General features: G+C 43.6%; 1 protein-coding gene across 1 annotated transcript; it reads left to right on the forward strand.

The window, feature by feature from the left end:
• The first annotated feature begins 462 nt into the window (after nucleotides 1-462).
• Nucleotides 463-10660, forward strand: LOC115467825 (histidine-rich glycoprotein-like). The gene is made up of 2 exons (XM_030199314.1): nucleotides 463-1649; nucleotides 9382-10660. The coding sequence occupies exons 1-2, from the start codon at nucleotides 580-582 to the stop codon at nucleotides 9386-9388; spliced, it is 1077 nt and encodes a 358-aa protein (XP_030055174.1). The 5' UTR covers nucleotides 463-579; the 3' UTR covers nucleotides 9389-10660.
• Nucleotides 10661-18612: the final 7952 nt, after the last annotated feature.

Consider the following 18612-nt stretch of genomic DNA (forward strand, 5'->3'; position numbering starts at 1 on the left):
CTTTTGCACCTGCTTTTTGTGCGCCTCCTGGATACATACATTGTACAAGTGTTAGTTTTGAAGCACACTCCTGGAAGTTTCTCTCTTCCCCTCCCCCACCTCCCCCCCTCACAATATGGCAGCCCTGTTTACAACATAAAGTGCCTGCATGCTGTATTTGAACTCAAAATTTTCCCTTTTTTGGGGGGATCACTGTTAGTGTTGTTAGCCTTGACCAGAACTACCCAGAGTGCAGCAGTATTTGAGGAGACCAAAAACTCCATCTTGCAGGTTGTTATTTTTGTGTCACACGCTTGTCATCATGTTATTAAGGCCGCGTTGCCCCTGACGACCGCTTCCCGCCCTTTTGTTGCGCGCCGGCGGCCCGCGCCCGGTGACGTCACAGAAGCGGCCGGCCTATAAAAGGCGCGGCGGTGGTTTCCCGCCTTCAGGCGGCTTTCGGCGTTTTTTTTTTGCCCCGCGGCCTGGCCGCGCGCGCCCTCTCTTCTCCGCCCTCTATTCGGCCACTCCCGCACGGTTCATTGCACCGGAACGGGACCGCGCGCACTCACGCGCCCTCCCCTCACCCTCTCGCCGGGGATGGAGTCCCTGCAGCGCAACCTGATGACCAGCGCCGAGCTCCTGAAGCGCGACGTGCTGCTGCAGGCCAACTGGGAGCTGAGGCACGCCATCCGCGACCTCCAGAACCAGGCCCGCAGCCTGCCCCCACCACCCCAGGAAAAGGAGCTGCGGCAGCAGCTCTACCGTCAGCAAAAGGCCCTGGACGAGGTGGAGGAAGAGGAGGAAGACCTGCTGCTGCAGCAGCAGCAGGCTGCCAGGGAGCAGAGGCAGCGCCTGTACCAGCAGCAGCAACAGCAGCAGCAGCAGCAGCAAATCAAGGAGGAGCAGCAGCAGCACCACCAGAAGCATCATCACCATCACCAGCAGCAGCAGCAGCAAATCAAGGAGGAGGAGCAGCACCACCAGAAGCATCACCATCCGCAGCAGATCAAGGAGGAGCAGCAGCACCACCACCAGAAGCATCACCATCCGCAGCAGATCAAGGAGGAGCAGCAGCAGCACCACCACCAGAAGCATCACCATCCGCAGCAGATCAAGGAGGAGCAGCAGCACCACCACCAGAAGCATCACCATCCGCAGCAGATCAAGGAGGAGGAGCAGCACCACCACCAGAAGCATCACCATCCGCAGCAGATCAAGGAGGAGCAGCAGCACCACCACCACCAGAAGCATCACCATCCGCAGCAGATCAAGGAGGAGCAGCAGCACCACCAGAAGCATCATCACCATCAGCAGCAGCAGATCAAGGAGGAGGAGCAGCAGCATCACCACCAGAAGCATCCGCAGCAGCAGATCAAGGAGGAGCAACAGCACCACCAGAAGTATCACCACCAGCAGCAGATGGAGGAGCAGCAGCACCAGAAGCATCACCACCAGCAGCAGATCAAGGAGGAGCAGCACCAAAAGCATCATCACCAGCAGCACCACTGTGATCACCAACACCACCATCACCACCATCACCATAATAAGCAGCAGCAGCAGCAACAACAACAACATCCACTGCCATCGCACTGCGGGGGCAAGAGCCATTGTGAGCCCCTGCACACCTGCCGCAACCACGCCCTCTTACCCTGTGGGAGGGAGAGCTGGTGAGCAAGGAGGGGGCCAGGAGTGGAGTGAAATGAAACTGTGGGTGTAGGATCTCTTCCTCCAAAGGGTAAAAAAGCGGGAGGGGGCTACCCAGCTTTCTATGAAGAGAATGAGATGTTGCCCATGGCAATACCTTTCTGATGCGACCCTCAATATTGCATTAGGGTTATGCTGGAGATTACAGTTTTCATTTTTGTTTAATTTTTTCCCTTTTTTGGAAAATGTGTAAAATTGAAATACTTTACACAGATTTTTAGAATGAATGAAGGCACATCCTTATTATGCTTTTTTGACTGTGGAGTAATTGGAAGTGTGTGGAAGCAGTGTTGGAAAGAAAATTTTGGAAAATGGATTGGGTTAGGAATGGGTTGGTGACTCGGCTTGGGAGCCCTAGGTTCCATTTCCAGACCTAGCATCTACTTTTTGTGTTGGGAAGCAATGGAGTCAGCTGCACAGTGCCAGGCAGGGAATCCCCCACCCATTGCTCCAAACAAGTCACCCTTCATGTGCAGCAAGATTTTGCACCTACAGTGTGTGTTAGTCACAAAAACTAGTGCATCATAAGCACACAGCTGAAATGCAGGGAGCACATGCCACATCTGCCTTGCAATTACCACAATGGGCAGACACTTACTCCATGGACACCACATCACATGCAGTGACAGGACATGCAGTCTGCCGTAGTATGCAATGTAGGATGGGCTCCCACAGAAATAAACAGCTGCCTTGGTGATACCTCCTAATGTCCAATCCCCTTCACCATGCCCCTGGTGCATCTGATCACCCCTCCCCACAGCATTCCTTGGCAATCTAATCACCTCTCTCCCAGTTCCTTGGTACATGTAATTACTGACATCCTCCACCCCAGCACATTTAATCCCTCCCCGACACCGCCTGTTATACCAGTAGATAGAAATTGGGACATATTTGCTATGTGATGTTCCAGCTCAAATTCTTTTATGGCTGACACAATCTTTATGTAAAATTATTTTAACTCCTTTATTAAAGTCTCCAAATGGAGACATATTAAAGGTAGAACACTACCGGCCAGTGGCTGGCATTCCGTGAATGGCCAAACTTTTGGAGTTTTTAGTATACAAGCAATTTCAAAGATTTTTGGAGACTTTTACCATATTTCATAAAACGCAGCATGAGTTTGATTCCTCGGCAGCGTTTGACGCCGTAGATCACTCTATACTACTTGTTAAAATTAATGAATTGGGTATTTCTGGGAAAGTGTTGGAATGGTTTAAACAGTTTTTAGGTAACAGAACTTATAGTGTAAAGGGGAGGGGTGGTAAATCTCCAAGATGGAGTCCCAGTTGTGGAGTCTCGCAGTGATCACCACTTTCACCATCACTAGCTCGAGCTAAGTGGTTTCGGGTGACACCTTGATAGATTTGATAGATTTGCAATCTACAGAACACTGGAAGATTTAGTATACACACAAAGTAGACAGCAGTGCACATAGTGTATTTGGTGATTTGAAATTCAATACATATGTGGGAATGGAGTTTTTTTATAAGCTACATGATGGCACGCCGAGCTCAAGCCTTATAGTCTGCTGAGTTGGACTGGCTGGGCGGCTACTCTGAAGTTTTTTTTCTCCATTTTCAAAACATTGGATTAAGCTGACAATGGAGTGGAGGTTCCACATTACAGTTACACAGGGAGTGTGAGCCTGTGTTAGGAATTTCATTTATTATATTGAGCTTGCATGTATTAATATTCGAGATACAAATCAAGGTAAGGTGTACACAAAAAGTAGCACATATGAGTTTATCGTTATGGGCAGACTGGATGGACCGTGCAGGTCTTTCTCTGTCGTCATCTACTATGTTACCTGCACCATCGTTTCAACCATGCATTGACAATCTCTGCCTGTCTTTTGAACCTTCGCATGGATTGGGGAGCACTTCTGAAAATGCTACCCACGAGGTTCTGGATTTGAGCTTTCTATCAAAGAGCCTAAATTTGACTTCCGGAACCTCCCTCTTAATTTCCCTATGTCATTGGTACCCACATGTCCCAAGACATCAGGCTCCTCCCCAGCACTGTCTAAAATCTTATCTAGGTGATGTGTTAGGTCTACCACCTTCACACCAGGCAGGCAAGTAACCAAGTGATCCTAATGTTCAGCAGCCACCTAGCTATCTATATGCCTAATGATCAAATTTCCAACTAAAATGGCAGTCCTAATCCTTCTCTCCTGGGCAGAAGCTCCTGGAAACATCCTCGGTGCAAGAGGATATTGCATCCCCTGGAGGGCAGGTCCTGGCTATAGCATCACTTCCTGCCTCTTTACGGTGATGTACTCCCTTCAGTCTAGTTGGAGCACATCTTGTTGATCCCATTGTTGAACGGGTCTGTTGTCAACCCAAATCTTTGCTCAGACTATAGACCAGTGGCTAACACCCATTCCTACCTAAAATGGTAGAGGCAGTACATTTCCAAATGTTGGACCCCAGACAATGGGGATTTTGCCCTAATTACAGCACAGAAACTGTCTTATTGGCTTTGATGACAAATTTGAGAAATAACTTAAAGGAATACCAACACTGGTCATGCAGTTAGATCTGTCAGTCGCCTTTGATTTGGTCAATCATGATATTTTGTTAGGTAGATTATTTCAAATTGGAATTTCAGATACAGTGGTTTTCTGGATTTTTGAAGCACTGCACTTTGCAAGTAGTATGGAATAAATTCATCTCAACGTCTTGGAGAATGGTTTGTGGAGTCCCACAGGACTCACCCCTTTCTCCACTTCTTTTTAATATATATCTAGGTGAATTGCAACTTGTGCTTAGTCCTTTTGAAGTAATGTATCTCACTTATGCAGATGATACAGTATTTCCTGTAGAGAGGCGTTTTCAGGAGACTATACTGCAGATGTCAGAGATGTTTGATTCCATTTTGACATAGATGCGTGCAAACGTTCTGAAAATTAATCTGGTTAAAGCAAATATTTTATGGGTAGCAGGTAAAGTTTTAAGTTGCGAGAAAAGAAAATAAAATTAGCCTTGCCTGAAGTTCCAATTCAAATGGATATAAAAATCTTAAGAGTAATTTTGGATTTCACTCTCAACTATGGAAAAACAAGTGAATATTATTATTAAGAATTTTTTTTAACTGAAACTACTTCACCAAATTAAACCATTTTTAGAGCTATCTTAATTTAGGATTATCATGCAATCTATGGTATTGAGCCAGATTGATTATTACAATATCATTTACAGGATTACCTGAAAGACAACTATGCCAAATCCAAATTATACAGACTGCAGCTGCAAAATTGATTCTTGGAGGAAATTTATAAAGACTATGCTACCTCGTTGCTCATTGAATTGCATTGGCTGCCAGTAAAGGCTAGGATACATTTTAAATTAATGTCTAGCTCCCGAATATCATCCATGATATAATTTCTGTTTATTCCCCTTCTAGGGCGTTGCGTTGTACAACTTGTCGGAAATCGACTACCAGACAGAGAACTTTGATGGATAGGGCCCAGCTTTGTGAAAAGAATTGCCTTGTAGTATTTGCAGTATCACTTGTTATCATACTTTTAGAAGAAGAATTATTCTAGACTCAGTATGAATTATGATAACCATAATGGAAATATCTATATAAATAATTCCCACCTCTGAAGCTCACTCCGTGCCACTGAAGCAAGCCCCCCTGAAGCCTGCCCCTGAAGCCCCCCCGTAGTAGTGTTCGTTGGGTGCCCCGACCACCCCAACATAATATGTAACTCCAACGTTCTGAAGCTCACTCCGTGGCTTCAGTGCAGGGACCAGGGTTCGTGTGGTTCGTTGTGGTGTGGATTTCCGTCTCTGGCCATCTGTCTCAGCCCCGCCCTTGCGTCACAACGTCATGACGTCGAGGGCAGGCCCCGCTTCTGCATCACAACGTTATGACGTCGTGGGCGGGCCGGGTAAGCAGTCGACCCGAGAATCGCTGGTGCCGGACGGACTACGCTTCAGGGCTGCCAAAACGCCGGAGGGGGAGGGGTGCCCCTGGAACTGCGAGGGAGGGAAGAAAGGAAGGAAAACCTTGCTAGCGCCCGTTTCATTTGTGTCTGAAACGGGCCTTTTCTTCCTAGTATTATTATAAGAGGGATTATCTTTTTAGTTTGTATCTTGATTGTTGGCCTCCTTGGTAAAGCAGAATAAAAATGTTAATATTAGATTTTGTGACTTTCTGTAGATTTGGTCACTTTCTGCTCCAAGACTGGAGGTTGAATTTCTCTACTCTGTACCTTTAGTCTTCCTCTATAAAACTCTCTGCCTCAGCTCCTCCAAGTCTGATAATCTAGCCTCCAGAGATCGGACCTGTCCCCTGAGGGCTAGGAGCTCTTTCCACCGAGTACACGCTTCTCACCAACTAGGAGATAATCAAACATATGATGGGTAAAAAGACTGGATAGCCCTCATCTCGCCGTCCGATTGCTGGCTGCACCTTATTATTGGTGATTTCTTAATTAGGTTGCTTATGGAGTAGGAATATATAAACTGAAGTCCCCTAAGGTTTCTAGTTATATGATAGGCTAAGCTATTATTTAGATTTTATTTTTTAATGTTATTAGTAGGTTCCCTTCTGTGGACCTAAGTAATTTTTAAGAGCTAATTACGGTGACCAGAAACTTATTTTCCATCCCTTCCCTAATAATTCCTATCATCCTGTTTGCATTTTTGGCTGCTGCTGCACACTAGGCAGATTTTAGCATATTGTGTATGATGAAAGTTAGATCTTTTTCTTAAGTGCTGACTCCCAAGGTGGGACCCTAGCATCCAGTAACTATGATTGGGATTATTCTTCCCAATGTGCACTACTCTGTATTTGTCCACATTAAATTTCAGCTGCCAATTGGATGTCCAGTCTTCCAGTTTCCTAAGGTCTTCCTGCAATTTTTTCACAGTCCACATGTGTTTTAACAACCTTGAATAGTTTTGTGTCATATGCAAATTTAGGGGTCCTTTTAGTAAGCTGCGCTAAAAAGTGGCCAGCGCTATCCTCAACGCAGGTCTTTCCTGCACGCTGAGGCCACTGTTAGCATGACCGTAAAATGACCTCATTTTTAATTTTGCCTGTTAATGGCTGCACTTTAATTTCCCCATTAGCCTGTGGCCACATGTGAGCCTTTACTGACTCACTGACACTTATTTTCTAGGTGGTAAGGGCTTCCACGCTAACCATGTGCTAATTGATTAGTGTGCAATGATGTAGCTGTGCTACCCGATTAGCACAGGGCATGCCTACTCTCCAACCCCAGACCCCCCACCCCCCCAAGCTAAAAAATTACATGGGTAGAACATTCTGACCACAAAACTACTGTGGGACACCTGAGAGCGCCCTGTGGTAGTGCCTTTTACGTTAGGAAAAGGGCCCCGCAATCACCGTGTTCAGCTTCCCAGATCGTTTATAAATATGTTAAATAGCACTGGTCCCATTACAGATCCCTGCTGAACTCCACTGTTTACACTCCTCCACTGAGAAAAATGGCCATTTAACCCTACCCCTTGTTTTCTATTCATTAGCCAGTTCCTAATCCACAACAGAACATTGCCTCCTAGCCCATGGCTTTTTAATTTTGTTGGGAATCTCTCATGAGGAACTTTGTCAAAAGCTTTCTGAAAGATGTACTATCAACTGGTTCACCTTTAGCCAGTTTACTCACGCCTTCTAAGAAATTAACAAAATTGGTGAGGCAAGACTTCCCTTAGCTGAATCCTTGCTGACTCTCTCCCATTAAACCATGTTTGTCTGTGTGTTCAGTAATTTTATTCTCTATAATAGTTTCCACTATTTTCCAAATGTAATCCAGTAATAACTGATATGCCCTCCCCAGTCCTACTCACTGTTTCTCCAGCACTGTGATTGATCTGATATTGTATGGCATCCCCTCTTATGTTTTTCCTTCCTCTACTTCTTTCTTTTGTTTGTATGTCTTTTTTTTGTTTGTCTCTTTGTAATTGTTTTGGAGTCTTTGGAGTTTACAAAGCAATTAAAATATAAAAGAAAGAAGACTAACTAGTCTTCTTTCTTTTATATTTTAATTGCTTTGTAAACTGCTTAGATTTTCAATATATCTGCAATAAAAATTAAACTGAACCTGATATTGTATAAAGATAGTGATCCCTGTCAGTGTAGTCTCTGTACTTTGATGCTGACGAAAACCCATGTGGTTGGGTTTTAAGATAAATGTCTTTTCAAGGAAGTCTTGGGAATGAAAAAGAATCTCAGCAATCTTAGACAAGAAAAGATTGGCAGTAGCTTTTATAGTTCGAACAAAGGTTGTGTCCCAATTTGACATCTTTATTTGAGGAGAGATGTATAGCCGTGCGATAGGCTAGATGACATCATAGTAGTCATAGTTTCATAGTAGTTAAGTGTAGAGAAAAAGCTACAGGGGCTAGTAAGATGAGTGTTACCTGATCCTGAAGGGCTGATAAATAACTGAAGTATAAACTACTCGTGAAAAAAAAGAAACAAGAGATATAATATGTGTGAAGAGGAAAAGGACTTCTGGTGAGTTTTGCCAATTTAAGCGGCTACTGTTTGAACTCCAAAGACATCATTGGTCCTTCCTCTTTATAAATTCACCAAAATAATAAAGTAAGCTTCAGGTGAACCCAAGTCCACAAAAGAAATGGTGAAAATAAGTCCAATGTCTATTGTGATTCTCAGTCTGCTATCCTGCGGCAAAGATAGAGGCTTTCCTGCTCATAGTAACATAGTAGATGACGGCAGAAAAAGACCTGCACGGTCCATCCAGTCTGCCCAACAAGATGAACTCATGTGTATACCTTACCTTGATTGGTACCTGTCTTTTTCAGGGCACAGACCGTATAAGTCTGCCCAGCACTATTCCCCGCCTCCCAACCACCAGTCCCGCCTCCCACCACCGGATCTGGCACAGACTGTATAAGTCTGCCCACCACTATCTTCGCCTCCCAACCACCAACCCCTCTTCCCCTCACCGGCTCCTCCACCCAATTTCGGCTAAGCTTCTGAGGATCCATTCCTTCTGCACAGGATTCCTTTATGTTTATCCCATGCATTTTTGAATTCCGTTACCGTTTTCCTCTCCACCACCTCCCACGGGAGGGCATTCCAAGCATCCACCACTCTCTCTGTGAAAAATACTTCCTGACATCTTTTTTGAGTCTGCCCCCCTTCAATCTCATTTCATGTCCTCTTGTTGTACCGCCTTCCCATCTCCGGGAAGTTTAAGATACTACTTAAACTCAAATAGTGATACCAAAATTAACAAAGTACTTAGCTGGGCCTTGTGGTTAACCTTGTTTCAGATGACCTTCATCAGGGACAGATTGTGCCAGTCTCCATGGATATGTTCTCACAACATTTGTCCACTTGCTTCCCAGGGGAGATTGAGGGCCGTCTTTTATTGACACAGTCTGTTCATGATGATCATTTGAAACGGGTTACTCTGTCAGACAGCCACAAGGCCCAGAAACGTATTTTGTTCATGTTTGGTCTCATCATTTGAGATAATTTTCCAAAGGTGTGAAATAATGTATCTCCCCTTATTAGGAACTGTTTAGGGATGGGAATCTGAGCCCCGATTTTGGTATTTTACATCATGACATAGTTCAAGGGGAGGCCAATAGGTCCCTTAGGGTTGAGTTGTTGATGATGTCATATGAATATCTCATAATCCTAGACATAAGCCATTTTGTTTCACAACATTTTTTTCTTTTGTTTCTTTTTTAGGACGTAAAAAATTCCTGAAGAAGCACTTGTATGTGAATGTCATTGGGAAGTAGGGCTCCTGCTTGGGCCACGGAGAACTCTGCTTTTAATGTAACAATAAAGAGTTCCCTTTTATATTAAGCTTATGGTAGTTGGAGTGCGTCGACTGTTGGATTCCCATAGGAAGTTCTCGGAAGCCCTGGGAGACTCCAGGTACAGAATGAAAGCGATGACCTTCCAAATGATCTTCACCATCAACGGAAGTTTGCATACTGTAGATAGCATATTGATCCTCTCTGAATTTGAGGTCTTGGATTTTTCTAATCTGAGCAAAGACTCCCCTTATCTAGAATGACTGGTTCTCTGGATCACAGATGGGGCATTGTATGAATAAAAGTAACTTAATTATTTTGTGTGCTTTCTAAATTTGCAGCTAGAAGAAAATAATTAAAGGGTGCAGAAAACCAATAAAATCCTCATTCTCATTTTAAGGCAAAGGAATTGCCCAGTGGCCGTGGGAAAGCTCCCCAAATGGGACTAGTTTGTCCCATTTGATATTTAATCAGATATAATCTTTCTTACTGTTGGATGGGAGTTCTTGAGGATTTTTCTATGACAAGGTACTTAAGACTGGGTTCATTAAAAGTGAAAAGACCAGCGTGCAAACAAGTGTTTACTGTCCATGGGGTCATCAAGAAACCTAATGAATGGTTGCAATGATCCATCTTTTGTAGAGGTGGTGATGTGCTGTACGTCTTTCCAGGTGACTTATGAATTTGTTTATCCTTGGTTTTCCATTCCTTCTGTCATCTCATTGAATGGTGATGGTCATTGCAAGAACTTGTATTTACTTGGTTTCCATAAAGATTGATAAGGGGATTGCTATACAAGGGCTCACTCGGTATCCTTTAACCAGTAATGTAGATGCACTAATTGGTTAGCGCAGGAACACCCACTCTTCCTCCCCTGACGTGCCCCCTCAAAATAAATAGAAATATTTTTTTAGCACACGGTTAGTACATGCACATTTGGACATTACCACATTTCATGGTACTCCATTTTTAGCTGTGTTAGGTGTACATCGGCACCTAACACAATAAAAGGATCCCTGAGGAATGTGACTACGTAATGACTGTGGAGAAAAAGCATGGGGAGCACTAGACAAGACCCTCAGTCTCCTGCAGCAGTCCTAGCATAGAATGTGTGACACTACGTCATTCTGTGCTAATTTACATATTTGTAAGTTTTTAAAATTTATCCAGTTTGCTGTTATTTTAAAATAAAATTGTTGTTAACCTTTTATGTGCATCTGCTTTTTTTTACCATGAGCTTTTTAAAAATATTTTTTACTTTTCATTTCTAGTGTGTAACCTGCCATGGATAAGTACTGAAAAAGCTAAATTCACATCCCCCATTCCCCTTTTCTGTCTTTTCCTTTCTTCTGTACAGGACTCATCATAGCCTGCTTCTCCTCCCTCAAAGGCCTCTCTTCCTTTCAGCTGCTTTTACTTTTATTTAAATACCTGACAGTCTTTCATCTGCCACTTTTCTCATTCCCTCCCACTCAACCCCATTCCCCTCATATCTTTTCTGCTGTCTCTTTTGATTTCCTCCCCATTAGCCTTTCACCTTGTCTCATTGGATGAGCTCAAGCACAAGGGGGGGTCACAGCAAGATCCTCCCTTATTTCTTCTAACCTCCCTGCCACTCCAAAACCAGTATCATGACTGTCCTATTTGTCACACTGGTTCCTATATGATCTTCCATCCCCCCAAACATAGTTCTGCACAAACAGACACCCTTATATCCTAAGCCAAAGATATACTGAAGCATCTGCTTCCAGTGTTCCACTTTCCCCTTTTAAATCTGCTGCTGCCTGAACCTTGTGGCTCTGCCTTGAGGTAACTGTTGAGCTTGAGGTCACACATTGCCTGGAGAGGGGGCAGAGTATGTCAACCAGCAGGAGCAGTGTATAGCAAAAATATAATGCAAGTCTGAAGTTACCAGCAGACTGGCTCAGTACCGAATCGATGTTCACCTTTGTGGGGCTAGATGTGTGATTTTTACAAGCATGAACATCTGAGCAGTTCGCATTGAAGTTATTGAGTCAATGGATACTTCAAGTTTTATTAATGCCTTGCGAAGATTCTTTTTCATCAGAGGTGCAGCTAAACAAATCCATTCCTGAGTATGGAACCAACTTTATGGGCACTTACAGAAAGTTGAACGTTACATCTACTAAATTGGACTATTCTACATTGAAAGGTACCTATGCGGCCAAAGGTGTACCTGGATCCTCACTCTTCACATATGGGAGGAGCATGGGAGCGAATGATTGGAACAGCATGTCATATCCTTAATGTCATGCTCTTAAAAACTGATCACCTGTGACTAACACACGAAGCTCTAACACCTTTTCTTGCAGAGGTCACGGTTATCATAAATGCCAGACCCCTAGTACCACTATCTTTAGATCCAGAGTCGCTATTGATTTAAACACTAGCTATGCTTCTGATGCAAAAAAACTAAGGCCATTCCCACTCCAGGAGATTACAAAGGTAGCAACATCAACAAGCATCAATGGAAGTAGGTTTAAAACCTCACAGACATCTTTTGGAAATGCTGGGAATACCTTCCTACCCTGTTGTATCGAAATAAGTGGCAGAATAATCAGCCTAACCTATATGAAGGTGACCTTGTATTGCTGAAAGCCAAGCACTACGCAACAGTTGGCCTTTAGGGCTCATCAAACTTTTCCAAGTGAAGATGGGAAAGTCCGCAAGTTGGCAATTAAGACTGAAGCATGGGATGGTGGAGATCTTCATCTGACCAGTCACCGAACTGGCACTTCTCTTATCTCTTGAGGAGATGTGAACTCTGTGGACCATTGTCCACTCCAGAGACTTGGTGACGTTTTCTATCTTTTATGTTGTTTTTGTTATCTGTCTCTTGTTTCAGCTTCTGCAAGACTGCAACAGAGAAGTCACCTGAATGACAGAGAACTTGATACAAGCAAGGAGTTGTCAGCTTTCAAGATCCAGCTTTATTAATGGACTTTGCATGCTTATAATGTTTGGTAAATTAAATAGTGGTATCTACCGATACCATGTGGGGAGTGTTTGCCCAAATTGGCATGGAGGCAGGGAATTGGGTTGTGCACTTTAACACAAATCCCTGTAAACCTGTAGTTCCCTGTAATAGGCTGTTTCAGAGCACATGCCCAACTTCCTGTGTGGTATGGGACTTTTTCTATTGCTTTGTTCTCTGTGTATGCTGGGTTAGTTGCCCCTCCTTACCACCACTACCAACAACAACAACAATTCTCCATCGGGTCTTTAAGGCTTTGGTTTCAACTGCATGCCAATCACCCATTGAGAGGGCAAAACACGTATTCTGGCTTAGTGTGTTACGAGGCTGGGTTGAGAACCTCTGCCTTAGCGGTTAATTTTATAAGGGGGCACTTTGTTTATGAGGACAAGTAGTCACCTACTTATATTTTATAAAATATGAGCATGTAAGAAATTGTGCTTACTTTTGCAGGTGTGGAAAAATATGAGCATGTAAGAAATTGTGCTTACTTTGCAGGTGTGGATGTTTACACATTCCAAAATGGTGGTATCTGACACGCATTGGAATAAACAGCCCCAAATTGGCATTGCTTTATTTGGCATACTGACCCCTAGTGGCGCATTCTAATGCACTGTTAAGCATTTGTCACCAGAGACAGGAGTAAGTGGGCATCACTCCTGCTTTCTGGCTTTTTGAGATAGATTAGTTGGTGGGGGGGGGGGGGGGTGTTGATAAAAGGGCAGGGAAGTGCAAGGGGGCCATTTGGGCCAGCAGGGGATTTTTTTTGTGGGGGGCCCATAGATTAGTTGGTCTGGGGGGGGGGGGGTTGGAGAGAGGGGCAAGGAAGAGCAATGGGGCCATTTGGGCCAGCAAGGTATTGTTTTTGGTGGGAGGTGCAAGGGAACACTTGGGCTATCAGTGAGAACTTCATGGGTGGGGGTTGGAAGGTCCAGGAGCCCACTTGGGCCACCAGGTTATTTTCTAGGATTTGGAGAGAGGATGGGGAGCCCACTTGGGTCACCAGGTTGGTCTGAGACAAAGTCATGGGTCACCGGGGATCTTGGTTGGTCTGAGGCAAAGTGCTGCATTTCACCTCAGATGGCTGGATTCCTCCCATCTCTAGTTAATGAGTACAAAAGCATACCTGATGTTTATCTATTTTACTTCAGGAGCAGTTTGTCATTCAGCTCTTCGCTTGTGTTTTCCATGAACACTGTTGGTACCCTTCAGTGCAGTGATTTTATGATTTTTACTGCTGATTTCCCTGCACGAAAAACATACTTACTACATGGATTTGATATATCATCTTTCTGTGGTAACAACCATGTGGCTTACATTTTTATTATATGAAGGTACTTTCTTTGTCCCTAGTGGGCTCACAGTCTAAGTTTGTACCTGGTGCATTGGAGGGTTAAGTGACTTGCCCAGAGAAACAAGGAGCTGCAGTGAGATATGAACCCAATTCCCCAGGTCCTCAGACCATGCTATCAAGATTAGCGTGGGGGAAAAAAAGGAATAAACTAATGAATTGGGGCCATGATCATGCCAGGTCTCATTAGACAGTCTGAAAAATCTGCACAGTGACCATCTGTACCCCATAGATGGCGCTCCAAGCATGCAACTTTAGGGAGAGACGTAAAGAAAAGAAAGGAATGCACATTTTCTATAAAGGAAAGGAAATACAAATAGGTTGTAAGAAACAAGGAAGTATGCCTCAGGGACTGAGTATAATTCCTCAATAATCCAGTTGAGTTATAGGTCTACAGTTTGCAGGTTGGTGAATAAAGAGATTGCAAGTAATTATCAGGCACAACTGCTTCCAGGCTGTTCCAGAATATATTTCTCATCTGCCTGAGAATTTTGTTCCATATGCAAAAGAACGTAAGAGTAGCCATACTGGGTCAGACCAATGGTCCATCTAGCCCAGTATCCTATTTCCAACAGGTCAAAACGTACCTGGCAGAAAATCCAGATTGTGGCAACATTCCATGCTACTAATCACAAGGCAAGCAGTTGCTTCCCCATGTCTGTCTCAATAGCAGACTATGGACTTTTTCTCTGGGAACTTGTCCAAACCTTTTCTAAACCCAGATACGCTAACCGCTGTTTCTACATCTTCCAGGTTATCAATAGAAATCAAACAAAATAAAACATGGAAAAGAAATAAGATGATACCTTTTTTATTGGACATAACTTAATACATTTCTTGATTAGCTTTCGAAGGTTGCCCTTCTTCCTCAGATCGGAGGAAGATAGGCAACCTTCGAAAGCTAATCAAGAAATGTATTAAGTTATGTCCAATAAAAAAGGTATCATCTTATTTTCTTTTCCATGTTTTATTTTGTTTGATTTCTATTGATAACCTTAAGCGTGGACTAACATGGCTACCACACTCCTCTACATCTTCCAGCAAAGAGTTCCAGAGTTTATTCGTTGAGTGAAAAAAATATTTCCTCTGAGTATTTCCATGTAACTTCTTGATCTGTCCTCTAGTCTTTGTACTTTTGGAACGAGTACAAAATCAATGTACTTCTACTCGTTCTACACCCACTAAGGATTTTGTAGATCTCAATAATATCTCTCCTCATGTTGTCTCTTTTCCAAGCTGAAGAGCCCTAATCTCTAGCTTTTCCTCATATGAGAAGAGTTCATCCGCTTTATCATTTTGGTCACTTACTACTTACTAATTCCACTATATCTTTTTTTGAGATACGGTTGACCAGACTGAACACAATACTCAAGGTGAGGTCGCACCAGGGAGCAATACAGAGGCATTATAGTATTTAGTAGTCTTATTCACCGTCCCTTTTTAAATAATTCCTACCATCCTATTTGCGTTTTTGGTCACTGCCACACACTGAGCAGAAGATTTCAGCGTATTCTCTACAACAACACTCGAGTGCTGACCCCCCTCCCCCCCCAAGATGGACCCTAGCATCAGGTAGCTATGATTCAGATTATTCTTTCCAATGTGCATCACCTTGAATTTGTGCACATTAAATTTCATCTGCCATTTGGATGCCCAATCTTCCATTTTCCTAAGGTCTTCCTGCAATATTTCACAGTCTGCATGTTTTGTAACAACCTTGAATAGTTTTGTGTTATGTGCAAATCACTTCACTCGTTCCAAATTTCCATATAATTTATAAACATGTTAAATAGCACGGTCCCAGTACAGATCCCCATGGCACTCCATTGTTCACCCTCCTCCATTGAAGATATGACCGTTTAACCGTACCCTCTGTTTTCTTGAACCCATGCTGACTCTGTCCCATTAAACTGTGTGTTGTCTATGTGTTCTGTAATTTTATCTTTTATATTAGTTTTCATTATTTGCCCAACACTGACGTCAGTCTTATGGGTCTGCAATTTCCTCGGAAATACCCCTGGAACCCTTTAAAAATATCGCATTACATTGGCGACCCTCCAATCTTCGGGTACTACAGATTATTTAACTACAGGTTACATAGTAACTAACAGCAGATCGGGCAATTTCAGACTTGAAGTTCGTTGATTACCATTGGATGTATGCCATTCCAGTCCAGGTGATTTATTACTCTTTATTTGGCCAATTTGACTCGGTACATCGTCCAGGTTCACAGAGATTTCTTTCAGTTCTCCTCCGCATCATGACCCCGTGTAAAACCATTCTGGTACAGGCAGATCTCTTACATCTTACATTAGCATGGGAATTCATTCAGTTTCTCCACTATAGAATTGTCCTCCCTGAGTGCCCCTTTTGCTCCTTCACGATTCTCACAGTCCCATGGATTCTTTCTCAGGCTTTCTGGCTTCTGATGTACCTGAAAAAGTGTTTACTCCGTGAGTTTTAGCCTATGCGGCAATTTTCTCTTCATATTTATTTATTTATTGTATTTGTACCCACATTTTCCCACCTCTTTGCGGCTCAATGTGGCTTCCAGAGTATGGAAATGAAACGTTGTTACATGATTTAAAAAACAGTCATCATAAGCTGAGGTGAAAAGAGAGAATTGAGATGGAAAGGTGTTAGTAAGGTCGTGTGAGAGGTGTTTAGGTGTACTTGGTAGTTTAAGGAATGATTTGTTTCATTGAGGGTGACTTTTAAACCTTCTTTATTAATGCTTTGCATCTGACTTGCCAAGTGCTTAATGTTGCTCCTTAGTTTATTTATTTATTTGTTGCATTGTATCCCACATTTTCCCACCTATTTGCAGGCTCAATGTGGCTTCATTGGGTCCTTTGTCCTTTTCTTGAAGGACATTCTTTTGGTTATAATAAGCCTCTTTCACTTCGCCTTTGAACCATGCTGTTTGTTGTTTTCTTTCCACGTTTACAAATATGTGGAATGCATCTGGTCTGAGCTTCCAAGATGGTTTTTTTAATAGCATCCACACCTGATTTAGTGTCCTAGACCTTTGCAGCCATCTTTTTTAGTTTCTTTTAACCATTTTCCTCATTTTATATTGTCCTTTCGAAAATTAAATGCAGGCTACAGTAGATTTCCGTTATGGGTTCATCCCAGATAGTAGCTTAATTTGATCATGTTATGATCACTGTTTCCCAGGGGACCCAACACCACCACCCTCTCGCACTATGTCCTGTATGCCACCAAGGACCAAATCCAAATGACTCCCCCTCGTTGTCAGTTCCTGGACTAGTTGCTCCAAGAAGCAGTTGTTAATTATATCTAGAAATTTTATCTCACTGGCACTCCCAGATTTAATATTTATCCAGTCAATATTGGGGTAATTACATAGTAACATAGTAGATGACGGCAGAAAAAGACCTGCACGGTCCATCTAGTCTGCCCACGATAAACTCATATGTGTATACCTTACCTTGATTTGTACCTGTCTTTTTCAGGGCACAGATCGTATAAGTCTGTCCAGCAGTATTTCCCGCCTCCCAACCACCAGTCCCGCCTCCCATCACCGGCTCTGGCACAGACCCCGTATAGGTCTGCCCTCCCCTATCCTAGCCTCTCAACCACCAACCCCTCTTCCCCCCGCCACCCAATTTCAGCTAAGCTTCTGTGGATCCATTCCTTCTACACAGGATTCCTTTATGCCTATCCCACGCATGTTTGAATTCCGTTACCGTTTTCATGTCCACCACCTCCCGCGGGAGGGCATTCCAAGCGTTCACCACCCTCTCCGTGAAGAAATACTTCCTGACATCTTTCCTGAGTCTGCCCCCCTTCAATCTCATTTCATGTCCTCTCGTTCTACCGCCTTCCCTACTCCGGAAAAGATTCATTTGCAGATTAATACCTTTCAAATATTTGAACGTCTGTATCATATCACCCCTGTTCCTCCTTTCCTCCAGAGTATACATGTTCAGGTCAGCAAGTCTCTCTTCATACATCTTGGAACACAACTCCCATACCATCCTCGTAGCTTTTCTTTGCACCGCTTCCATTTTTTTAACATCCTTCGCAAGGTACGGCCTCCAAAACTGAACACAATACTCCAGGTGGGGCCTCACCAACGTCTTATACAGGGGCATTAAAACCTCCTTTCTTCTGCTGGTCACACCTCTCTCTATACAGCCTAGCAACCTTCTCGCTACGGCCACCGCCTTGTCGCACTATTTCATCGCCTTCAGGTCCTCAGATACTATCACCCCAAGATCCCTCTCCCCGTCCGTGTCTTTCAGGCTCTCCCCACCTAACACATACGCCTCCCTTGGATTTCTACTCCCTAAGTGCATCACTTTGCATTTCTTCGCATTGAATTTTAATTGCCAAATGTTAGACCATTCTTCCAGCTTCTTCAGATCTTTTTTCATGTTTTCCACTCCCTCCGGGGTGTCCACTCTGTTGCAAATCTTGGTGTCATCCGCAAAAAGGCAAACTTTACCTTCTAACCCTTCGGCAATGTCACTCACAAATATATTGAACAGAATGGGCCCCAGCACCGATCCCTGAGGCACTCCACTACTCAACTTTCCCTCCTCCGAGCGAACTCCATTTACCACCACCCTCTGGTGTCTGCCCGTCAACCAGTTCCTAATCCAGTTCACCACTTCGGGTCCTATCTTCAGCCCTTCTAGTTTATTCAAGAGCCTCCTGTGGGGAACCGTGTCAAAAGCCTTGCTGACATCTAAGTAGATGATGTCCATAGCACGTCCTTGATTTAATTCTCCTGTCACCCAGTCAAAGAATTCAATGAGATTCGTTTGGCATGATTTCCCTTTGGTGAA

This window comes from Microcaecilia unicolor, chromosome 4, assembly GCF_901765095.1.
Source record: "Microcaecilia unicolor chromosome 4, aMicUni1.1, whole genome shotgun sequence".
Lineage (NCBI taxonomy): Eukaryota > Metazoa > Chordata > Amphibia > Gymnophiona > Siphonopidae > Microcaecilia > Microcaecilia unicolor.

Bases quoted from the DNA above. Each gene is read 5' to 3' on its own strand.
- LOC115467825 (XM_030199314.1), top strand. From the start codon at position 580: ATGGAGTCCCTGCAGCGCAACCTGATGACCAGCGCCGAGCTCCTGAAG.